Here is a 24,876-nt window from a genome sequence, read left to right as displayed (position 1 = left end):
AGCCTGATCTCTGGAGCTGTGTCTCCTGTACCATGACGAATCCTTTCTGTAGTGCTGAGGAAGGGGAAATCAGTGCTACTTTTCTCTCTGCCATCCTCTGTGGGAGGTGGAATCACTGTGGCAATGACACCACTTGATGCATTTGATTGTACAGATTGGGCATTTCCAAACCATTTTTGCTGTCACTGCAGACTTTATAAATGATGCGGCTGTGCTCGCAACTTCACATCCCACGTTACAGACAGATTTCTTCTGAAGCAAGGACTGACTCACTCTGTTTTGGAAGACACAGCCTACCTGCCTGCAGACATGAACTCAACTATAGGAGCAATATTGTCAGAAGGTCTCCTTGGACTTAAATGTGATTTCTTCTAATGCTTTTCTTCTCTCCCTAGCGGTGCGCAAAGGGTACAGGATCCAGACTGACAAAGAAAGGGACTCCATGAAGGTGCTGTACTATGTCGAGAAAGAACTGGCTCAGTTTGATCCAGCTAGGAGGATGCGAGAACGATGTGAGGAACAAGCATGGTTTGATTATTTTTTTTTTTCTGACCTGAAAAAGACCCTGCACATTCATAATTAGAAGCTAACTAGCTTTGCCTTAGAGTCAATCTGTAGCATATGATGTCCAGGATATGGTACTTAGGGCAGATGAAGTCTAGATTTTAGGCATCTACAAATGCATTCTGATTTTAAAGATCTGCCACTCACCTAAACATCATTCATTAGAGCGGACAAGGTAAGGGATACTCAGATGCTCGTGAAAATCATCCATTCAGATCATTAAACTTTTGGATCATCAATATCTGAAAAGCCAAGTGCATACTCATGCCTTCTGCAGCATATGTGATAATAGCTGGGATATTGTCCTCACAACTTGTATATATCTTACAGGATGCTGCCTGTAAATTCCCAGCTTGGCAATACAGGAGAGGGATTTTATCAAAAGCATGTTTTGTGGGCTGCAATGACCACAATGTAGTTTGGAGGATGCAGAAAAGTAGTTTGGAGTGGCTGTTGCCTTGCAGGAGGGGCAGGGACTACAAGAAAGATTCAAGAAACCAGGGGATTGTCAGGTTTTGTGACACTGGTCAACATAAGATCAGAGGTGGCACATGCATCAGTACTGACAGCTTGGCAGTCAGACAACTGCAGGTAAAGGCGGAAGGACAGTGAATAGGGACAGGGTGCAGACTCAGAACTGAGCTTCTGTGCAGCACTCCTCACTGTCTTCCAGTAGCCTCTTGCAAGCTTTATTTCCCTAAGTAAAGGCTGAGGCTGCACCTAACAGATGCCAATACAAACCCAAGTGAAGAATCTTAACACATTAGGAGGCAGAGGTGCAGTGACAGGACTCAGTGTGTGCATGAAGAGGGCTTGCAGTGCTGCTCTTTGTCCCCTAGCTGTTCTGTGTGGAGGACAGCAGCAGGCTGGGGACTTTGGGCAGCATCTGACTTATGTGGAGCTAGACCACATTAAGCACTGGTAGAGGTTTATTTAAAACAGACACGTGAGATCCTGCAAATCAATGAAGGTAATGGCTTTGAGGAGTGACACTACATTAAAGCTCTGTACAGATTAGGCATAATTAACAAATTATATGTACTTCTAAAACAGTCATCGCTGAGCACACTGTCTTCTCCACCCACAAGATTTACTATAAAAAGACCTCTCCAGATTGGTATGTCAGGCCTCCAGATGTCAATGTGCTTGACAGGGTAGAGACTGACAGTGATTCAGACAGTCTCTTACTTTTTTTCTTCATCTTTTTTTGAGGGGGTGGTTTTTGTTTTAGCTGGGCAAGTCAGGCCAAATCCAGAGCCAGCCTGTCTCACACCAGGAAAGGGGGTGGTGGCACAACTGCTATGATGATGTTCCACCAAGCTCAGTGCTCACCTTGTGAGGATGGAGAGGTCCCATGTATCACTGAAGCAGGGCTGAGGGGGATTTCTGCATGAAGGCTGAACTCAGTTATCTGGGACACAGAGACCTGATGCCATTTGCAGTATACCTAGAATATCCTACCTGGCTGCCAACTATCAGTTCAGAAGACCTGTAAGTCTAACAGCAGCTCTATCTCCAAACTGAGCCCCAGGAGTCGTGGTCAGTATGGGTCAATGCATTGGAGAAGGGCCTTGGATTCCATTTTGATTTTTTCCTAACAGAAGGCAGCTCAGCTTCTTTCTGAAGAAGCTGCAGCAGGGTCCTCCACAGCCTTCCTGTCTTCCCCTCTCACACATGCCATCAGGTGATGCCTGTCTCATCGTTTTTCTGCAACCTCCCCTGCAGATAACAACACCATCTCTGAACTCAGCTCTTTGCATGAGGATGACTTGAACTTCCGTCAGCCCTACCGCCAGGTGCGAAGGAAGCCTCTGCCTCCTGCGGGGGACCTGGACGGCGACGGTGAATACTGGGCAGGAGTGGTTGGCGGGGGCAGCACGTCAAGATCACAGGCTGTCTCCGACTACAGAGATGAGCGGGACAGTTTCCGGCACAGGTGATGAGCACTGCATTGGGAGGCAGCTCTATCTGGCAAAATAGTAAAGAAAGGAGAAGGAACAGATGGACTGGTAGCTCTTCTCCATTTCCTGCTGCTCTAGTTCTGCTTAGCAGGACAGAGGGGTTAGAGCGAAACATGAAATCTGGAGATGTCATTAGATGAGGTCAGAATTAATCTGATTTCCACAAGCCTGCTGAAACCTACTCGGCTGGGCAAAGCTAGGTACCAGCCCCGCTCCAGGTGGGATGTAAAAGTGAGATCAATAGGAAACCAAGCCACCCTTTGCAAAATGCTCTCTAGATATTTGCACCCAGTTCCTCCAGCACTTCCCAGTGCTGGTGTGCTTTGTTAGGAGTCACACCCTGGTGCTTTGATGCAGCAAGACCTGTACTCCAGATCTAAAGGACTGGTGCATCCTTCCCTCACATAGCAGCAGGCCAGTCTCCCAAAAGAAATGGCAGGGATCTCTTTCCCTCAATGCTGGACTATGGTGCCACCTCAGCTCCTTTAAACCTGCTTCAAAATTGCCCTGCTGTGAGCTTTTGTAGCTGAGTTCTTGGGTTTTCCCGGTAGGACATACATCTGCAAACTTTGGGGTCAAGGAGAAGTGAGTCCAGCCCAGCATACTGGAGGACAAGGGAGATGTGTTCCAGGTTTAATTTCGAGTCATGTTAGACCTGAGAGTTAGAGTCTGAGCTATCTGCACTAAGCTGCCTTTAGACTAAGCAGAGAGAAGCAAGGATATCTAGGATGTGATGCATCTCTTCCTACAGAAGATGACAAAAACAGGTCAGGTGATTAATGCCTCAGGAATGCCCGTTTCCCTCCATTGTCTGTGAAGTCAGCTGAGGGGACGAGTGCAGCTGAATCCTGCCCTCTAACACTACCTCTTCCCTCCTCCCAGCCAGCAGAGATCCAAGTCCGAGATGTTGTCCCGTAAGAGCTTCTCTGTGGGAGTGCCGGCCGTCTCTATGGATGAGCTGGCAGCCTTTGCGGAGTCCTACAGCCAGCGGACCCGGCGGGCGGACAGCCAGGAGACTCGGCGTTTTGAGCGGTCAGAGTCGCACGGCGGGCGCAGTGGAGGGCTGCCCCACCAGGATAGCTCCATGGAGGAGTACTACACCAAACGTAGCAGAGGGAACCGAGAGCCGCTGACGGACTCGGATCGGGGCTGGTCATACAGCCCACCCCGGAGACGGGCCCATGAAGAGAAGCACCTGCCCAGGCTGGTGAGCCGGACGCCTGGAGGGAGCCAGAAATATGATCACTCCTACCTCAGCAGCGTCTTGGAGAGGAAATCCCGGAGCTACGATGAGAGCGGGGACCGGAGTGAAACCCCCTCAAAGCTGAGCTCGCAGCCGAGCCAGAGAGGAGGGGGAACATACTATGCCTGGTCACCACCCTCTACCTACAAAGCTGAGAAGTCGCAGCAGCAGTCGCAGCAGCCACCGCCTCAGCAGGAGGAAGGGGAGGATACCCTGCCCCCATACAGCGAGAGGGAGCTGAGCCGGGGCCCTTCGTACAGGGCCAGGGAGCAGGCCTACCTCAATGCCTCTGATAAGAAGAGGAAAAAGGACCCCAAGAAAACAGTAAGGCCATGCTTGGTGCTCCTAATCCAAATAGGCTGAGCGGGGAGCCACCAGGCAGGGGATGCTAACTAGAGTTTACAGGCAAGAGGGCTCTCCAGGAGGGTAGAGCCTGGAGCCTGAGTGTGGGGAACCCCAGACAAGGGGAGTCACTGTGCGAAGAGGAGAGTCACTGTGCGTGTAGGAGGCCAGAAAAGGAAATAGCTCTTACACAGGAATTTATGATGGAGGGGAGAGACAGATGTGCCTGGGACTGGGATGTAAGGGATGTTTTTGGTATCAGTGGTTTGGTGATCCAAGGAATTAGAAGTTTAGGATTATGGTAGGGAAGGGAATTTTCCAGGTTTACAATAATGACGGGGCATTGCTTTGGCCTTGATCCTTGTTAAGGAAGGGTTGAGAGGCTATGTACATCTGGGCTGGGACAGGGCTAGTAGCAAGGTATGGTGTGAGACCTCATCTTTCTGAAAGGGGTGAGATGACAGACTCCTGTGAGTACTTGCCAGCATTCATGTGTAGGGGCCATGAATGCTGAAGGCATTCCTCACACAGAATACCAGCAACTGTAAAATACTGTGCCACAGTCTGGGCTAGTGAGGACTGATGAATTCATGGTCATTTGGTAAGGGGAGCTGGCTGAAGTCTACTCCATGAGGGAGACCTTGTTGCTAAAGCAGCTTGGCTGTCAGGGCTGAGCTGAAATGTCGTGTGAGAAAGGGGTGTGAGTGAACAAAGCTGTTGTTGTTTGGTTGTGTCTCTGGCAAAGCTATGTCTATCTCTTTGTCCATTCCATGGATGATTTCCTGTTGACATTTCTGTTCTCTCTTCTCAGAATGATTTTCCAACAAGGATGTCCCTTGTAGTTTGAAGTTGTTGTGGACATATTGTGTTGATGGGCTGGATACCATGAGGTGACTGCAATGGAAAAGATACAGAGCAACAAGCAAGAGAAGCCTCTGTGAACCTTCGCAGCCATCAGCCATGGATGGACTCTGCTTCGCTTGTTTGTTTCATCAGGGAGAGCAGAGGCTTTTCTGAGAGACAGACTCCCATGAACAGCACTCGTTCTCAGAGGCTCTGGGAATCTGCCAGGAAAATGAGGCCAGGGCTCTCTTTGGCACCCTGTTTTCTAGTGCCCTCCATTCTGCGCTGGAAGGCAGCCACGTCCCCACTGTCCCTGCAGCCCTGAACTACAAGTGAGGCTGCCTTTGGTCCTCCTGCCTGTCTCACGTGCAGAGAGAGGCCTGTGCGCATACCTCTTGCTCTCTCTGTCTCCTCAGCTCTCTGTTTGGATGAAAATTGTCTCCATACTTAGAGCCTTTTCTGTATCATCATCCCTATGCTGGGAGGAGGCCTTGTTCTTACAGCTGCAGACTGCCTCCAGCTGATGGAGCCCTAAATCATGAAAGAAAATCTACATCCTTTCAGATGCTATAGAAAAGTACTGATGAGGTGTTAGCTTTGGCAAGGGCTGAACAGAGAGAGACAATTATGGGCTGTTTTGTTCAATATATTTAGTTCTGTTCATTGTGTGATGAGAGTTGCAGGTGAGATTGATGTATTGTTTTGAAAGTGGATCAAAGTAGCCTTTATTGTGATGAGAGCATGATGTGTTTTTTCCCCCATCCCCAACTGTGATTTGTTTTGATACAGTTGCATTTCTTTGCAGCTAAGCGACAACCCTGTAGAGCTTCAAGCGAGAATATCTACTCCACTGTATCATAAGCAGTGCTCAAGCCTTGCTGGCGCTGTACTTCCAGCACCACCAGGTATCTCTGCTTAGTGAGCGGCCTTTTTGTTTTATAAAAGCAAAAGGGAAAGTCTCAGTGAGAGGGCAGCTGCAGATCTTCATCCTGTGCTACTGGTCTTACTCCTTTCTGGTCATTGTTCCCAGACACTGAAGAGAGCAGTAACAACAATGGAAAAAGAGTTAACATAGGCTTTGAAAGTCACCTTTTTCACTTGCAACCATTTCATTCACTTCAGTTGTGACATGGTTTTAGTGGCTTGTCGTCTCAGGAACAGCTGAATTTAGAAGTGAGTGCTTCACACCATTTGGAAGCCTGACATTCTCATTTTCCTAGGGTATAATACAGTCATTTCTTTAGTTTTTAGCTGCTAAAATCATAATGTGAAAGAAGAATATGGGAACATTTTAAGGTCTAATATCGTGATCCCTATTACACCTAAAACCAGCTTAGTGCCCTGTTGTGTTACAGGCATTTGTCAGCCTCTGAAATGCCATCTCTGTTGCTACTCTGGAAATCTGAGAAGCTGTCTGGCCTCAGGTGCTCACTCTGGCAATACTGTTTAGAACGTAAGATTTATTAGCATCACTGCTGTTCTCCATAAAAATGTCAGATTCATTTCTGTGTTACTCCTTTGCCAGATCAGTTCACCAGGAATGGTCAGGGGATAGGAAGAATAATCTCCATAGATTAATGACAATGGAGTTTGCATGCTAGAAGGTGAATCAATGAAAGTTTGGCATTCTTCTTCTCCCATGTTCCTCTAGCAATTACTGTAGTTTTGGATGTCCCAGCCCTGGGTCTTCCTGACCAGAGAAGGATTAGCCTGCAGAGAGGCATGCAATCATGGAATCACAGAATGGTTTGTGCAGGAAGGGACCTTTAAAGATCATCTAGTTCCAACCCCCCTGCCATGGGCAGGGACACCTTCCACCAGACCAGGTTGCTCAAAGCCCCATCCAGACTGGCATTGAACACTTGCAGGGATGAGACATCCACAGCTTCTCTGGGAAACCTCTTCCAGTGCCTCACCACCCTCATAGTAAAGAATTTCTTCCTTATAGCTAATCTAAATCTACCCTCTCTCTTTTAGTCTAAAATCATTGCCCCTGGTAAAAAGTCTCTCTAAGTAGTCTCTAAGCCCCCTGTAAGTACTGAAAGGCTGCAATAAGGTCTCCCCAGAACCTTCAGGCTGAACAACCCCAACTTTCTCAGCCTGTCTTCATAGGAGAGGTGTTATATTACTCTGATCATTTTGTGGCCTCCTCTGGACCCACACAGCAGGTACATGTCTTTCTTGTGCTGGTGGCCTCAGAGCTGAACACAGAACTTCAGGTGGGGTCTCAAGAGAATGGTCAATAGTTCGCAGGTTCCTTCTTTGTACCATTTTAAAAAATGGGTGTGATTCCCTTTTTCCAGTCATGGCTTGTGCCATGACTTTTCAGATAGGCAGAGTGGATTAGCAAGTCTATTTGCCAGCTACATGCCAACTACATCTACTTGTATTACGGCTGGAGAGACTAAATTGTAAGTATTTTTATCTTTTCTCATCTTTAATGTATGTTCCTAGGAAAATCACAGCACAGTTAACAAGAGGTAGGCAGGTGGGTTGCCTGAGGTCTCTGTGGCCTTGAGAAGTCTGCAGAGCTACACTAAATGGTATTTTAAAGTAAACATTTTGTCCCTAATATATGATACTAGCAGCAAGAAATGTTGATATTTCTTTTAGTCTGAAAACCTTGGGAACCCCTGTGCCATGAATTTCTGCCATCTTTTTCCATCAGACATCCAGCAGACCCAGGAAACATTTTACATAGCAAATTGAAATTGCATCTGCAACAATGACTATGTCAGAAAGGTGCCAAAACTGTGATTTAACAGTCTGTGAATACCTGTATCTTTTAAATCATACTGAGAACGGGAGTGTTGCAATCTCCTCATTTCAGTAATGTCTGTCCCTTATCTCAGTCATTGTAGTTTATTTGATCAAACCCTCAGGAATGAGTTGTGTGTATTAAGAATACAAGACTTCCCCTCATTTATTTGAATCACTTTTGTTTGCTCGATGCTGGTACTTTAGGGCATTTGTACACTATGTGTAGGAAGTTGCCGTTTATGCATCTAGCTTATAAATAAGTAGTTGCAAGCTAATTATCTTAAGAAAACTATTTTAATTGTAGAAACAACTGTTCATAAGAACCATCCAACATTTCTTTTGAATCCAAGTGCCTGGAAAAGTAGTGAAGATTTTATGAGTAGTGATTCTACAAGTTTTACAAGATCATAAGAATTTCAGCCTCAGAAAAAAGGGTAGGTCTTGGTTCCCTGAAGGCAGGTCTGGGCAGCACCCATCAGTCAGCTCCACCTTGCTCTGAAATCCTAGATTTCATATCTGCCTGTACAAATCTGAAGGAATTTTCAGTCACTGATGGTGTCTGTCCTCAGGCTATCTTTATTTTTCCCATTAGAAATGCATCTGCAGCAGCACCAAGTGGACCAAATCAAAAAGCAAGGGGTGACGTAGAGCAGGGTTTCCATCTCTATAGCTGCACAACCCTAATGACCCGTGACTCTTGCAGCAGAGGGGAGCAGGTGGCCAGAGGCTGATGGAGGGGCTGAGAGGAGCCTCTTGTTTCAGAAAAGAAGTAATGGTTCATGTCTGCACCATCGCTCAGAACACCTGCAGAATGCTGGCACTGGGAAATAATGAGCCTGATTATTATGGGGTCTCAGATTTTAAATTTTCCAGTGATCAATTTTTATTGTTGGCATAAAACTAAAGTCCTTTTCGTACAGGATATGGATGTCTGGGTCATGTCAAGGACACAGATGGTTTTGTGGCCTTATAATGAAGCATCACAACAGTGAGTTGCTAAGAAGACAACTGACATGATCAGTGAATCCTGAAAAAAAAACACAAAACCTTGGAGTAACAGCAGGATCAAGCACCAGCAGTAAGTTTGGCTGTGCTGTGAAAAATGTGATCTGGGTTACTGAAATAAGTTTTGACATAATTAAATGGGAAAATAAACACCAATGATAATGACTTCTCAACAATGCCGTTATCCCTTTAAAGTGCATTGTAAAAATTTCAGGGGGTGGCTTCAGTGCAAATATACTCAGACCAGTTTCCAGTGAAACGGAAAATTAATAAAGTTAGTACTCTGAATACTTAAAAACTTTGAGAAACTCCAACACGTGTCACCTGAGACAACCATCTGGAAATATTCAGGTCTTTGTGCTGGCCTGTAATATAGGAACTGGACCTGTAAGCATCCCAGCCATTGTTCCCGACACTAGATCAGAGGTGGCCATCACCAGGGTGCCCCAGACCCATCTGCTGTGTCTCCCCGAGAGGTCGCAGCTCCTGCTGCAATGTCTGAGTCCCTGCGTAGCTCGCTGAATTGTGTTTTTCGTTCTGGCTTATGACTCTGGGTACCTCTGAATCAGCGGTTACATGGCTTTCCTAACCTTTTCCAACAAGCCCCCTCTAGATGTCATATAAGCCAAATGGTTTTGCAATCACCAGAGAGACTTTGGCACACCAATCCTCTCCAGCGTTACCTAAAACTGACCAGAGGAACCTGTGGGAGGGAGCAGTGTAGAAAGTATCGAGCATTATAAGATGGAACTGGCCTTTTGCAGAGGGAAGAGAAAGGGCATTTTTTCAGGGGATTTCAGAAGAGTTAACACACTTGGATGCCTCCTGTGGGCTGTGACCAGCTTACTCTGATAACACAGTGATCCGACATTGAGCAGAAGAGCTTTGCTTGGCCAAGTTGCTGGGCTGCTCCTACATTTCCAGGTTGTCTTGAGCAAAGTAACTGCTGACTCTCCATATGCTCACGTCTCTTTTGAACCAAGGTCTCTCCCAAAGCTGGTTCTCTGAAGAGATGCAGGACAGGCCCTGGGCTGGACAAATACAGATCCTTAAGAAGGAGCAATCACAAAACACTTTAGAACTCAAACTTTATCACGAACTGTTACAGGTACCTATACAGAACACCACAATGTTTATCATGCCTGGGCTATTCTGAAAATAATTTTAATATCATGGAGATTGTTTTGCTGAGAAACCACTTGGTGCTATCTTCCTTTTCCTCTGGAGAGCTTTCACACAAAGATGTGGGTGAGGATCTGTTCTGTGTCACGAAGGAAAGGGCTTTGGGACATATGGAAACAGAAGCTAGAGGGACTTCAGCTTTCTTCTTGGCTTAGTCCAGGAGCAAAGAGACCTTTGGCATAAGCCAGGTGCTGCAGCTCTGACCCAATGACTGCAGAAATTTCTGTGGTACAGCATCTCCATCTCCATCCTGGCTATATGTGCTTTCTACAACAGATGTGACATTGAAAACAGCCTCATCATCACTCTGGACTCCTGAAGTCCCTTTCCCATTGTGTGGAAGATTACAAGAGAGATTCATTACATGATGTGATGGCTGTCATTTTGATATGATCTTAAAAATGCCAGCTGGATTACCAGCATTAGAAACAGAAAAATCTTAAGAATAAAGTTAGCCAATAGTGAAGGAATGAATCTGCCATGAGTCCCATATGAATTATCTTGTGACATTTATAATTGCTTGTTGACATTGACCCCTGCATGCACGGAGGCCTTTGCCAGGAGAGACCTTCATCTCCTCTCCCTTTCCGCTGGTCATTTTTTGTCGTGCTTGTAATCCCTCTCTGACCCCTCTGCTTTCCTTGGCTATCTCCAGTTAACTTTCAGTGTTGTGCCTAAGGGTTTCAGTCAATTTAGATGTAGAGTGTGTGACATTTTGTAAAAAGACTTTTACCCCCTATAAAAGCAAAAATTACAGAGTACACAAAACCAAAAGCCCTCCAGATAGTCTCTCAAGCCCAAGCAGGAATGTTACTGGAAACATTTTAAAAATTAAAGCTGAATATAATTTCAAAATGAGTAAGTATTGTTTTAAACCCCAGGACGGTTGCAGTCAGAGCTCTGAAGTGCAAGCAACAGAAGCAAATACATTCAGTTTTCATTGTCCTTGGTGGGAGCAGTGGCACAGAGCAGCAGCATTTCATGAGTCGTAGAAAGCAAATGGGATTCCAAGATACTGTTAGTTACATTTGAGTTTAAAAGTATGAATTAGAAGTTGTCAGGCTCATTCAGTTCAAGGAAATGGCAAGGTTTTAATCTCTAATGCCTGGTGGTGACTCTCCACCACACCTGCTCACTCTATACAGAATTTTTTTTGCAAAGCTCTACTAGTGTTCCGAGAACAACATGCCCTTTCTATCCCAAGCACAGAAATTTAACTTAAGAGGTGAAAGCAGCCTCTTCTGCATCCCTGCCCCAGGCAGACAGCCTGCAGAGCACCAACACTGTCCCATCATGCGTCCCAACAGACTCTCCTTCAGTTTGGTTTGTACAAGCTACATAGTCCAGAGGCTCTGGGCTGGGAACTCGATGCCTCCCGTGTGACTTTCATAGACCCTGTTGAAAGCCTTTTCTTTGCTGTTACTTGCCTACAACAGCCATTTCCCACCCATTACGCACTGAGTCGCTTTCTTTACTATACTCAGCTGTTGTTATTTTACTTAGATTGTCCTTCTCTGCTATGATGAACTTATTTTTAATATGGGGGGGAGAAGGACATGAGAATACTCTGTATGATGAAAATACAACACTTTTATAGCTTTTTGGGACACATCCTCATCTCCAGTTACCAAGCATTATACATTTGCCATGCTTGCCGTTTCAAGGTTGTTGCTTTTGAGTTGTTACCATGGAGAATAAAAGGAAAAGCTACTGCCAGTCTGCCTTTTTATTATCCTGCAGGCAAACAATTTGCCCACTTTTTGCTAAGAAACAAGCAGTTTACACAAGCAGTTTTCAACCCCTTTTTGATTAATGAACTATAAAGCAGACCCCTTCATAAATTTAATACCCAGCTCACAGGATAACATATACGAGCACATTCTGCCCAGCATCCTTTCATACAAGAAATCCCTGCACATACCCCATGGAGCCACACTACTTCACAGAAAGGACAAACTCTCCTCTGGTTTTGCAGACCTAAAAAACATTTTCCCTGTGGATTTCATTTGGGAACTTTATCTTTTTCCTACAGACATGTTCTTTCCTTCTGGCACGTTGACCCCCTTTGTCTTTAAATGTCTGCAGTACTCTGCAGCGACGTGTTCCATCTCTCATGAACAAGTGACTTCATTCAGACACTGCCTCCACGTTATAAATAATGGATGGGGACTCTCGCTCTGTTTGCAGATGTAATCTGAATGGCATGTGTATGTTCAGATCCACACCTGCTGGGCGATACCAGCAGTGCAGAAGTGCAGGCAGCTCTCATCTCTGGTCTGTACGTCCCCATGTGAAGTGTGTCACCCCTTGGCTCTTCAGTTTGCTCCCTGCGGAAAGGGAAGCCACCTGTGTCCCAGAGCGATGCCGGTCAAGCCCCAGCCAGCTCAGCCTGGCTCCGGATACCTCTCCCAAATGCCGGGATGCATCGCAGCTTGAGCTTTCTGCCTCTGCGCTGAAGTGACACCCCGGATTTGTACCCTTGGTAAATATGGATCCAGGCGCAAGCGTTACAACAGGGGCTCCCGCAACCGCCTGTGGAGGCGCGCCCTCTGGCGGCCCGCCCTGCCGCTGCGCGCGGCGTGGGGGGTGTCATAGAGTGACAGAGGCATTTCGGTTGGAAGAGACTCTCAAGATCATCTGGTCCAACCATAAACTAACTCTGGCACTAAAACATGTCCCTAAGAACCTCATCTACACATCTTTTAAACCCCTCTGGGATGGTGACTCCATCTTCTCTGGGCAGCCTGTTCCAATGCCTGGCAACCCTTTTCGTGAATAAATGTTTCTTAATATCCAATCTAAATCTTCACTAGTGCAACTTGAGGCCATTTCCTCTTGTCCTATCACTTGTTACTTGGGAGAAGGGACCAACCCCCTCCATGCTACAACCTCCTTTCAGGTAGTTGTAGACAGCGATAAGGTCTTCCCTCAGCCTCCTTTTCTCCAGGTTAAACAGCCCCAGCTTCCTCAGCCACTCCTCATCAGACTTGTGCTCCAGACCCCTCACCAGCTTTGTTACCCTCCCCCGAACTCTCTCCAGCACCTCAATGTCTTTCTTGTAGTGAGGGGCCCAAAACTGAACACAGGATTTGAGGCGGGACCTCACCAATGCTGAGTACAGGGGGACAATCACTTCTCTAGTCTGGCTGGCCACACTAGTTCTGATGCACACCAGGCTTTTTGGCCACCTGGGCACACTGCTGGCTCATGTTCAGCCGGCTGTCAATCAGCACCCCCAGGTCCTTTTCCACCAGGCAGCTTTCCAGTCACTCTTCCCTGAGCCTGTACTGCTCCCTGGGGTGGTTGTGATCCAAGAGCAGGACCCGGCACTTGGCCTTGTTAAACCTCATACAATTGGCCTCAGCCCAATGATCCAGCCGGTTCAGATCCCTCTGAGTGGCCTTCCTACCCTCCAGCAGGTCAACAATCCCACTCAATTTGGTCTCATCTGCAATCTTACCGAGGGCACACTTAATTCTCTTGTCCCAATCATTGATAGAGAAAGAGACTAAACAGAACTGGCCCCAGTACTGAGCTCTGGGGAACAACACTTGTGACTGCCTGCCAACTGGATTTGACTCCATCACAACTCTTTGGGCCTGGCCCTCCAGCCAGATCTTTACCAAGTAAAGAGTACCCAGTGAAGTTCCTGCCCAAAGTGGCAGGTTCGATGGGAAGAGGCTGAACGAATGGAGTGTGTAGCGTTAAAGATCTCTAAGGTTAACACTTGCCCCTGAAAATTGTCATTAGTCCTTTGTTTTTTTTTTCTTCCATATGTGAACATGCTCAGCGTTTTTTTAAGGCTCTTGAGTCTTCCTTCTCCCTCAACGGAAATCTCCAAACCTAACAGAATAAGGAAAGGTGCACATACCTTAAAGACAAATGAAGGTGAGGAAGCCATGACAACAGAAATGCCAAGAGGTCACCTATCCCTGTGGGAATTCACTTCTGGCTGGGCCAATGTTTATGTCGGCAAGGCAGAAGCCAGAGGTGCCCCCGTCTGCTCCCACAGTGACTTCTGGTGACCCCTCATACAGGTAAGGCTCTTCTGTGTCCAGACCCAGTTGGTGCAGAGCTCTTGGCTGTAAATACAGGTTTGTGATTCAGGGCCATTTCTGAATTGGAGCAATAAGCCTGAAAAACAAATGCCTAAAGTGGTATAGGACCACTTGTTACAAGAGGTGTAGTGCTTTCAGTTAGTCCCCACTGTGGGGTATAAATCCTTTCTGGTTATTTCTCAAGTTTGTTTCCACCAGCCCATCTAGAGCAGGTGTTGGTGACTTTCATGTCCCAGTTACCACGTCTTCTCTTTGAGCAACACATTAGTCAGCACACTTGTCTCTGAATAGGTACTCCACTGGACGCATTTTACACTCAAGAGCCTGCTAAATCATTAGTTAGTCTCTTAAATTTCCCTGCTTCCTGGCAAAGGAAGTCAGCCAAACCAGAACTTCCCAGAGGCTGCTGGCACTGTGGGGTTGTGCCCTGTTGGGGAGCACACAGCTCAGCGTGGCTGGTTGCTGCTGCTGGCTGTGGGGTCCCCTGAGGGAGCAGCCCTGCTGCTGACTGCAGCCCCCCATCCACATCCCTGACAAGGGACATTTTAGCCCCTCTCTCATCTTCAGTAACATTCTGCAAGAAGGGTGAGAATACTAAAAGGAAGACTACCTTAACAATATAAGCTCTTCTCGGATTTCTCTCTCAAGCTTTTTGGCAATCTTAGACTTTGAAGGATAGGCCTGAACAGTTAAAGGTTGAGGAATACTTGCCTAAAATGCACGTCTTACAAATCTTTATGCATGTGCTTAGCTACTAAATGCATGCAGAAATGATGCGTGGGCCTGGAACCTGGAACTTTTGTTTAGAACTTGGAGCCCCAGCACATTAAGATGAAACTATCAGGCCAGTCAAGTGCTTGGGTTTTCTGAGAAAGTAAAACTACTCAAATTAGCAAAACCACAGTCCACACACATCCCAGTGCAGCCGATTTGCAGAGACTGCACTGTGCGCACCCAACAGCCAGAACTGACTGATGCAACTTGGAACCTGCAGTTTTGCTGAACTGAGCTGCTAATACCAAGAGGAGAACACCTGGTCCCATCCACAAATAGGTCTTCAGCTGACAGAACTTGTGTGGGTAGCAGACTTGGAGCCCAAGGTATGTTTTAAGTAGTACCCGGGGAGTGAAATGTGGTTTTGTTTGTTGTTGTTTTAAATAGAAATAAACATTTAAATATAGTAATTTTTGTCTTCACTTCTGAGAAGAGAGATCTGAGGTTGCCTTCTGTTCTGGTCAGTTGTGGTGCCTAAGTGGAAAATTTCACTCCTCAGTTTCAGTAAGATGCAAGTTAGGCTGGTTCTTGTGAATAGTTGTAAAAGTAAAGTTACTGCAGCAGAGCTCTGTCATCAAGTGGTCTCAATGGACAGCCTGTCATCTTGATGAGAGACACTTCTTAATTAAGCAGAGGTGCCACATTGTGGTTGAAACAATTCTTAACTGTCCCTGCTTCCCTCCTATCAATGAGCCTGGAGTTACAGAGCTCCCAATAACAAGAGGTTTTAGGGGATTTCAAATGAATTGTTAGTCTGAATGTTCAACACTTGAGTGTGTGCAGCATGCAGATAACACATTTCAAAATGTATTTGAAGATTATTAACACAGTTTTGTACTACTGCAAAGATCTTTGAAAGGAAGAGTGCAGGTAGCTTCCCAAGTATTGCTGGGGAGACCTGAGATCCACACACTTCCAAGGAAAGCTCAACTTTCAATTAAGAAGCCTGTGCAGCTAGGCTTAACTGATTTCCTGTTTGAGCACTTCAGTTACACTGATTTAATGATTAAACTTGTTCAAATTAATGAGAAAAACAGAAAGAATCCATGGTCAAAATTATTGGACAAACTGTTAGAGCTAATGAGGGAGGACACTGGCGCTTGTGAAGCAGCTGGTAGTAAGAGCCTGGAGGAGAAAAGGAAAACAGCTGCCTGCAGATAAGCAATAAATTCAAGCACAGGAGCAAAATGAAGAGGAACATGCTGGTGTGCTTCAACATGTCAAGTGGCAACACAGCCAACTGAGAAATGCTGCATGAATATTGATCATCTTGCTTAGCCGATTAGTACCCTTAGGTATTTATCTACAGAATTGCAAAATGTAGCCTCAGGGAGTGAACCTGGGTGCTCAGTTCCTGATCATCTGCTCTGCATAATGTATGCTATAATCTATGCTATATTCTGGAGTAAAATTGTTTGTAGTGGTCCACAGGCAGTGACTCTTAATTGCTCCTGAAGGACCACCAGTTGAAGAAGGCTGTCCTTTAGGGCACCCTGCAGGAGCCACATGTCTAGGACATCAGGGCACAGGCCGGCCAAGAACAACATGTAGCCTGGGCCACATCTGGCTAGTTGGCAACCTGGCATTTTGGGAAGGGGTTCACCTGGGCTAATACCACTTGGCTTCTGTGCCCCTGGCACCTTTTACTCTGTAGACGTAACCATTCTGTTCGTTATGCTGCTTTGCTCCTTCTACAAATGAACACGATAGACTGATACTCCAACTCTGAGGCAAGACACGTTTTCAGCCAGTTTATGGGGGAGAACGACCCTTCAGAATAAACACGTTTGGTAACGGTATGTGTGGCAAGAGCACCACAGAAATTAATTGTAGTTTCCATCATACTGTGGCAGTGGCGTCATGTCTCCTCCTGATGGGGCTAAGGGAATGCAGAAACAACAACAGCAAGGTGTCAGGCTTTTCCAGGTCTAGTCTTCCCCACAAACATTAAAAAAAAAAAAAAGAAAACAAATAAAAAAGAAACATCTTAAGTGTTTCTTGGTAACTAACAGCAATACTGGCCACATTATTTATTTCCATTTTAGCCTGTCTGTTCTCTGAGGCTAAGCCTCTCAGTGGTATGTACTCTACTGCTTCTGAGGCTGTGGTCTAGACTGGGCTAATGCAGCTTAAAATGAACTCTCCAAAGTCTGTCATTTAAAAACTGTGGATCATCTTACAGACCAGACTTAGGGCACAGCCATGTGAACAGTTACTCAGCACAGTTGTATTAATTCAGGCTCTAGGAGGGAAGGCAGGAGAGTGAGACCCAATGTCTTAAACCAGACCTACTGCTAATGGAGCATGAAGCTGTGCCCTCTGTGATATCAAGTGGTGGCTAAGGGAGGCATAGATGTATCTGCATTATTAAGCCAGTAATTCCAGTCACATTCCTACTGTTCACAGCTTGCTTGTTCCCTCAGGGTCCTGTGCTCTTCAAGCTGGGTGTTCTCTTTGCCCTTTAGGGATAATCCCCCATTTGGGAGCTCATCTCCTTCTGAAAGCTCATGTTTAGCATTAGGCCTTATGTGTGGAGCTGAAAATAAATATTCAACAGCACAACAGATCAGATCGCTTCAATTTCTTGCCTAAAGCACACTGTGATTTCTTCCTGTGTTTGGCTCTGTGGGAGGAACAGGCATTTCAGTATACACCGCCACGTTCATTACAGGGAGTTCTATGCTAGAGATATTAACATCTTTGTTATTACTGCCAGTTCTCTCCTCCTCCGCACCAAGCGGTCGCCTGAGCAAGAATTCCTTTTAAGGACAGACTCCCACTAGTAGTATTCTCCTTCTCGAAGCAAGGACGATCTCTTCAGAGGTCAGTTCCTTCTGCTTTCTCAGAATCCTGACTCCCCCATATTCCTTAGAAAGCCATTATTAAAGATGTCAAAACCAAAAATATTACAGAAATTCTAGAAATCGGTCATAATTACCTCGTCATAATCATCAACTCAAAATCACAGCATTTAAGTTAAGAAGTTTTATGCAAGAAAAAATGTTTAACATTTAATATAAAATCAAAGTTTGACATAGCTTATTTTTCAAACAACAACCTCTTTATCTTCATTAACATACAATTAGAAGATTACAATTTAAAAAGTCATCCTAAATGCTTTTAAAAGTCTTATAAAAACATTCATAAAGTGCCACCCACAAAAGTACCTAAACAAGAATCTGAGAGAATATCTATTAGGATGTTAATTTACTTAATTACTGCTGAGGACTAAGCTGTCCAATGGCAGCATAATTTGTAGAACTGCCAATTTAACAACCATACAACCCAGCAAGAATACAGTTCCATAGATGTGGCCCCAACAGAGCATCAGCTGGGCCCACAACGTGTACACAGAGGCACCCAGCAAAGTGTTGTGGGGTTTTAAAATAAATAGATGCTGACCCTACCTAAACCCGAGAATAATGGCAAAAGGAAGATGTGGATTCCAAGCGGAGCGATCATCCCAGGCTGTGGGATGTACAAGTAGCTTGTACAAAAAACAGGTACAGATTGTAGCTGGTTTTTACTGGGATAAAAATCACTCCCCACTAGAAATAACCGAAAAAGGCACTGATCCTTTGAACATTTTTATGATCTCCTCTCTGGCCTTGAACGTACCGTACTGTAAGCACCTTTGTTTTCCCCATCCTCAAAAGAGGGGCTCAGAACAACCACCGCATGGCAGTGAACACGCAGTAGTTTGTTTGGCAGTAGCCTCCCACTCTGCTTGAGCAGAGCAATGCTGACTAACAGATTTACCCAGAACGGGACAGGCCCTGAGGGCTCCCTCCCCCAAAATTAATACCCCGTATGAGGTGCCCAGGGAGCAGATGTGTGTCTTCCCAGCACCAGGTAGCTGCTTATGGTCCATGTGGTCTTCTCCACTCTGCCAGCTACTCTGTATGGTGCTTCTGGTGGCGAACCAGCTGGGGCTGGAAGCGGAAGCTCTCCCCACACTGGGTGCAGCGGTAGGGTTGCTCCCCAGTGTGGATGCGGATGTGCTTGATGAGGTTGGAGTTGCCGCTGAAGCCCCGGCCACACTGGCTGCATTTGTAAGGCTTCTCACCAGTGTGGGTTCGAGCGTGGTTAATGAGGTCAGAGCTCTGCCCAAAACGTTTGCCACACTGCCCGCAAGTGTAAGGCCGGACGCCGTCGTGGGCTCGCTGGTGCTGAAGGAGGTGAGAGTGTTGGCTGAAGCTTTTCCCACAGGCTGGGCACTTGTAGGGCCGCTCGCCTGTGTGCATACGCTGGTGTTTGATGCAGGTGGAGCTGTCGCTGAAGATCTTCCCGCACTCGCTGCACATGTAGGGTTTGAGCCCGGTGTGGATGCGCTGGTGCTTGAGGAGGTTGGAGCTCTGGCTGAAGCTCTTCCCACACTCGGCACAGGTGTAGGGTTTCTGGCCCGTGTGGATCCGCCGGTGCTGGATGAGATGGGAGCTCTGGCTGAAGCCCTTGCCACAGTCCCCGCACAGGAACGGGCGCTCCCCGGTGTGCATTCGCTGGTGCTGGATGAGGTGGATGCTTCGACTGAAGCCCTTGCCACACTCTGAGCAGATGGTGGGCCGCTCTGCACGAGGGGCTCGCCGTGAGGCTGTGGCCACCCTTCTCTCCTGTCTTTTCACCAGGCTGATACCAGAGCAAGACAGCTTAGCCACCGCTTCCCCTTCACAGCCACCTCGCTGAGCCTCTGAGGAACTGCGCTGGCTTCCATGGCTGTCCCCCAGCTGCTCCTCTCCTCCTCTGGACCCTGCTGCCAACATGTCCAGCTGATCCACACTTGCAGGGTGATCTGGAAGTGAACCTAGCTCACTACCTGGAAAAAAAGACATGACTCTAGCTGTGATTCTTACTGGGAAGCAGCACAGCAGAGAACAGGCAAACTGTTTTCCTAGGAAGCCTGGTCTGTACCATGTAGGAGAAGCAGTAAAGGGAAGTCTGGGAGCAAATGGAAACCTAGCTGCAGGACAGGCTGTATGGCCTCGTCATCCAACCCAGAACAGATGTGCCATGAACAGCAGAGCCAAGGGTAATGCTACAGTGTGTCCTTGACACCAAGAAATCTTCATATTTTGTCTTCTTAATATTCTGTCTTCAAATACATACTTCCAACAGCAGGCTGACAAAGGCAGGCTGTCTGCCTGCCCTGAAGGGGAAAGAGCATTTCTCAATATGAGCTGCATGAAACGAAGTGTCTTAAATAACACTGAGGCAGCTCAAAAAGCATTTTGCTTGCTCTACGTTTATAAACTTATTCCTCACCTGTGTGTGTTTCCTCCAAGGCCTCATGATCTTGTTCTTCTCCTTGGTCCATCTGGGCAGTTATGCCAGGTTCAGGAATCAGGAATCCTTACAAAAGCAAACAGAAGTAATCTTAGTTGAATATTCAGCAAGAGCGTGTCATATGTCTTAAAATCTACCACAAGCAGAGTGGCTACATAAAAGAATGCATTCAACCAAGCAACAAACATTTATGGACATCCTGTGCACTACTGAGGTATCTGGTGCCAGATACTTTCCTTAAAGGAGATTCAAGGTTGCCCCTCTTCTGATAAGCAATATATATTACAACATACACCAGATGTGCTAGACTGAGAACTGGCTGACAACAATAATATAAATAGGTATAAGCAGAGAGCAAAACCCAGCCATACTTATATTTCTTTAATAATGACAGCCAAAAGACTGGTTACTCTCTTAATATTATTTTAAATGAAAAATGACTCTTTAGTCACCAGAACCTACTTGCTACCTCATCTCTTCTTTCTCCTCCAAGACCCTCAGGCTGAGGCAACTAAAAACAATAAACCAGGCAATTTGATGTCTTGCCCACTCCAGCTGGATTCTGTTAGTCCCCAGCCTGGCATCCCTACTGAGCTCCAACAACTGCCATAAATACAACTATTGAGCAGGGTGTTCTTAGAAATGCCATCAGCACCAAAGATGAGATTTTTTTTCCTTTAGTATTTACTATTTTAAGGCTGAAACCAGCCAAACAGTAGACAACAGCAGCTAGCATCAAGAGGGCAGGGATTAGCAGTTGCTGCAGAAAAAATGCAGAACAGAGAAAATACAATGGTAAGAAAAATCCCACTTTATTGCAAAAAGTAAGAATCAAAGATGACAGGGAAAGGACACCACATGGATGAATCTAGGACCAGAGACTGACATGCATAGTATGTAAAGCTGAGATCACTTACGGGAATAATTTTAAAGCATTTAAGACACTACTTTTTCCCCTCTTTTTAATCTTTATAGTTACTTAATACTAGTTTGCATCACTTCAAAACTACAACTACTCAAGCTCCAGATGGAATTGGCTAACTGGATAGATGGGCGCTGGTGCAAACAAACACTGTAAACTGATGGGTGCCTGGTCCTGGACCACTCATCCATCAACAACAACTATTTAATGGAAGGTAATGGATAATAGGAGATTAGATAGGTCAGAATCAAGGAGATAACTCAGATGAAGGGAAAAGTTTTGGATCTCGGTTTGCAGTGATTATAAAACCGCCAGTCTTGAAGTCTTTGATTCTAGATGGTAAAGCTGGACAGAAAGAAAGGGAGCAAGCAGAAAAGTAAGACTGCAATCTTTAAGTGCAGAACCGTGACAAGAAAAATAAAAGCCTTAAAAAGGTAATTGATGAGTCCCTACTTTAAATATTTGCTGAATGCTGAAGTGGACCACCCTTGCAGATGCATCATTTCTGGCAGTTCCGAGCCAATATACAGAGAGAGGTTGCCTTCTGCAGCCCTACAGCTCTCAGGACTATTTCACTACCAAGAATTTCTGCTGCAACAGTCTGGCAGTACAAGCTGACCAAGCTATTTACACGCTGCAACATGTACCAGATGGCCCACCTGCACTCCAGAGTAGAAGGAGTCAAAACCCTGTCCACACAGACACCTTTCCCCAGGCAGCTGACCACAAACACCAGGGTTTCCCTCTGAAAGCTGTCAACAGGAACTTCGGAGGAGCAAATCCCTCAGCATTTCAGAAGTGGTACCAGCATCTGACAAATGTCCAACAGTTACCAGCTGGGGAAACATCTAAGCAAGCGGACAAGGTAGAAGGAAGAGTTCTGTTCTGACTCTGCAAAAATTTCCTAGCTTGGGGTGCCACTGACAGGTTTGCTATGGCAGCTCAGCAGAAAGCGGACAGCCTTTACACAGTTAACAGCCTATTATGGACTAAGGAAAGAGTTTCTTCCCTTTCTGTAATCACAATCACGTCTCTGTGAAAGGAGAGGACAAACCTCATCAACAGAGGGCACATTCCTTCAGGGATTTAATCTGTTACTGGAAGAAGCATGTCCTTGGGCATATTGAATTACTGCTTGAATGCGGAAACCAAAGCAAGAAGAACACCCGTGGGTGCGTGGCATTACTGTAGGCAACATCCACAGCTTTAGTAAAGCAAGATATGAAGGGCATCTAATCTGGACCTCCAGCAGGAGCTTTGCAAAAACAACATACTGTTCCTGGGGCCCTGGCTTTAGTGTTGTGATAGCATACGTAGATTCTGTACCTGGGTCCTCCAATTTATGTTCTTTACCTTAGCTATTTGCAAATAGCTACTTATTTTCTCTTCTAGCCATTCAGGTCTGTATTTTTCCTGTGGTTGTACCAAGCTGTGGAGGTTATGGGACCCATCCTAGTGCACAGTGTCATAGTTTCAGCTTTGTGGGCTCCTTGGGATCCTGCAGCCTGCTCTCGAAGCGCTGTCAGAAGCTAAGCATGGTCCATACAATCATGTCAGGCACAACAGCACAAACCTGCAATTCAGAAGATGTTCAAATCTTCCTCCCCCCAAACACAAGAGGGCAAATTTTAATTAGGAGAACAGTCAGCCATTGGAATTAATCTCCCCAGGGAAGTGGTGGATTCCCCAACATTGGACACTTTTAAGATTAAGCAAGACAAGGTGCTGGGCCATCTTGTCTAGGCTGTGCTTTTGCCAAGAAAGGCTGGACCAGATGATCCTTGAGGTCCCTTCCAAGCTGGTATTCCATGATTCTGTGATTATCTGCGACAGATAACGTTTGCAGTTAAATCAAAAGACAAAGACATTTTCATGACAGAACACAGTTCATTACACATCTGCACACATTTCCCTGGGGTGTGAACAGAGCCACCTTCCCCTGCACCATCAGATTTGTTTATAAATTACAGCACTTGCCAGTGACTGCCCTCCTGCCCAGCTCCATGCCCAGCTAGGGATGCTGGGGGGCACTGGCAGCCACATACAGGATGTGGAACGGGAGTGCCACTGCGGAGTGCAGGGCCAGAGCACCCGAAGGCAGGGGGCTGTGTGGGAGGGGACAAGTACGGTGTGGTTTTTGGGAACGAGGATTTCCCACGGAGCAAAGGCAGGGGTGCAAAGCTGCCCGTTTGCAACAGCGAATGCACACTGGGTGGAGAACGGGGGAAGACACGCGTTTGCTCTGTGGCAGGTGAAAAGGGATGGAAATGGGGGAACTGCGTTACAGGTGAGGGATTCAAGCAGACAAGGATGGCAACTACAGCGGGGTAGGGTCCGTAAGAGAGGCAAGCTCCCGTCCCCCGAGCTGCATTTTTTCTTCTCCTCCGGGTAGCTCCTTCCACCACAGGGCCGACAGACAAAGGCTCTGACAGGGGTTTAAAGCCCGGCTGTCGGTGCCATTGGCCTCCTCCGAGAGCCAGCACAGACCCGCGCGGGCGCTCCCGGGCCCTGCCCCTCGCTGCCGCCCTGTCCCCCAGCCGAGCGGCTGCGGGAGGCCCGGCCCGGCCCCGCCGTGCCGCTCCGTGCCTACCTGCAGGGCGCCCGCTCCCGCACGGCGCCCGCCCCGCTGCGCGCCGGCAGCTGCTTCCTGCTCCGCGGGCAAAGGGCGCTTCCTGGGCGGAGCGGGAGGTGCCGGGAGCGGAGCCGGAGTTCGGGCCGGGCCTGCGGGGCGACCATGCAGTGGCTGGGGCATCCCGCAGCGCCGCCCGGATCCGCTCCCTGCGGGGGAAGCTGCGCCGCCCTGCGCCTTACGGCTCGGAACCCTGCGCCTGTCTGTCCCGGGAAGCGCACCGCGGGGGGCTGCTTGGCGGGGTCTAGCGGGAGGGGGACTGGATTGTTCGCGTTTTTAGCTGCTGCGGAGCCGTAAATCCAGCACCTCTCAGCGGGCTGGTGCCCAGAGGCAGGTGCTTGCCTAGCCCAGGGTTTGGAAACAGCCCTGTTGTTTTATGGCCCATATGCAGAGATAGATATTTCATAAAATCATAGAATCATTTTGTTTGGAAGAGACCCCCAAAATCATTTAGTCCAACCATAACCTAACTCTGGCACAAAACCGTGTCCCTAAGGACCTCATCTAATACATGTTTTGAATACCTCCAGGTCTGGTGACTCCATCATTTCCCTGGGCAGCCTGTTCCAATGCCTGACAACACTTTCTGTGAAGAAATGTTTCCCAATATCCAATCTGAATCTCCTCTCGCAAAACTTGAGGCCATTTCCTCTCATCCTATCACTTGTTACTTGAGAGAAGAGACCAGCCCCCTGCATGCTACAGCCTCCTCCTCCATGCTGTTATACAACCTCCTAAAAGTGCTTTCCCTTAGCTAAAGTGCTTTGCTGAAGTGCTTTACCTTAGTGCAGCTTTGACATCAAACTATCAAGCTTAACTTCAGGGCAGAAGGGAAGCAGCTGACATGGGGTGCGTAATGCTTGTCTGTGGTAGAAAATGGGACACACAACAACACACAGCAGCTCCTTGTGAGGACACCATGCCATGCAAGGTGGAAGAGGAGATGGGAAGTCACGTTTTTTTTTTTTCTGAAATTATTGTCTCATTTGGAGTTTCCTTGAGGCAAAGAAATGTACACATGGTTTTACAACATGGTGCCTGTTCTCCATTAATTTACTCTATGTAACTCAGAGGGAAGAAGGTCAACGATTACACGTTTTCATGAAATCAGGTAGGAAACCTGGGAGCTCAGGTGAATAAATGAGTTAATCCCTCATTTATGAGAGGAAGCTCTACCTACGCAGTAGGTGACATAGGATAGGGTTAACCTAGGCCTCTGCAGTTCTGAACTTAAGCCCATGCCTGGAGGGCACTGGAACACAACTCCTGGTGCTGGAGAGCTGCTGTGCTGGAGTGCAGTAGCCAGCCCTTTC

General features: G+C 46.9%; 2 protein-coding genes across 9 annotated transcripts in view; one reads left to right on the top strand and one right to left on the bottom strand.

Annotated features, from left to right (window-relative positions):
* The window catches only part of ILDR2 (immunoglobulin like domain containing receptor 2), a 42,381-nt gene extending 30,765 nt beyond the window's left edge, over positions 1-11,616 (top strand). For all 3 annotated transcript variants that reach the window (XM_065862696.2, XM_065862695.2, XM_071810047.1), the window contains 4 exons: positions 396-512; positions 2,290-2,500; positions 3,408-4,092; positions 4,922-11,616. In XM_065862696.2, coding sequence (XP_065718768.1) covers positions 396-512; positions 2,290-2,500; positions 3,408-4,092; positions 4,922-4,957 — 1,049 coding nt within the window. In that variant the 3' untranslated portion in view covers positions 4,958-11,616. The remainder of the gene's footprint in view (positions 1-395; positions 513-2,289; positions 2,501-3,407; positions 4,093-4,921) is intronic.
* A 6,086-nt stretch (positions 11,617-17,702) lies between these two features.
* LOC136116429 (uncharacterized) lies at positions 17,703-23,667 on the bottom strand. Of its 6 annotated transcripts, none has more exons than XM_071810027.1 (4): positions 23,525-23,667; positions 22,261-22,758; positions 19,992-20,078; positions 17,703-19,545 (listed from the first exon to the last, which is right to left on the bottom strand). In XM_071810027.1, the coding sequence occupies exons 3-4, from the start codon at positions 20,041-20,043 to the stop codon at positions 18,626-18,628; spliced, it is 972 nt and encodes a 323-aa protein (XP_071666128.1). In that variant the 5' UTR covers positions 20,044-20,078; positions 22,261-22,758; positions 23,525-23,667; the 3' UTR covers positions 17,703-18,625. The 6 variants fall into 6 exon arrangements, with proteins under 6 accessions (XP_071666128.1, XP_065718857.1, XP_065718853.1 ...); XM_065862785.2 differs by having other exon boundaries at positions 22,288-22,758; XM_065862781.2 differs by having other exon boundaries at positions 22,508-22,758.
* Positions 23,668-24,876: the final 1,209 nt, after the last annotated feature.

Source organism: Patagioenas fasciata, chromosome 1 (genome assembly GCF_037038585.1).
Source record: "Patagioenas fasciata isolate bPatFas1 chromosome 1, bPatFas1.hap1, whole genome shotgun sequence".
In the NCBI taxonomy this organism is placed as follows: domain Eukaryota; kingdom Metazoa; phylum Chordata; class Aves; order Columbiformes; family Columbidae; genus Patagioenas; species Patagioenas fasciata.
Note: the sequence above shows the minus strand (reverse complement) of the source record. Positions and strands in the feature narration are given on the sequence as shown.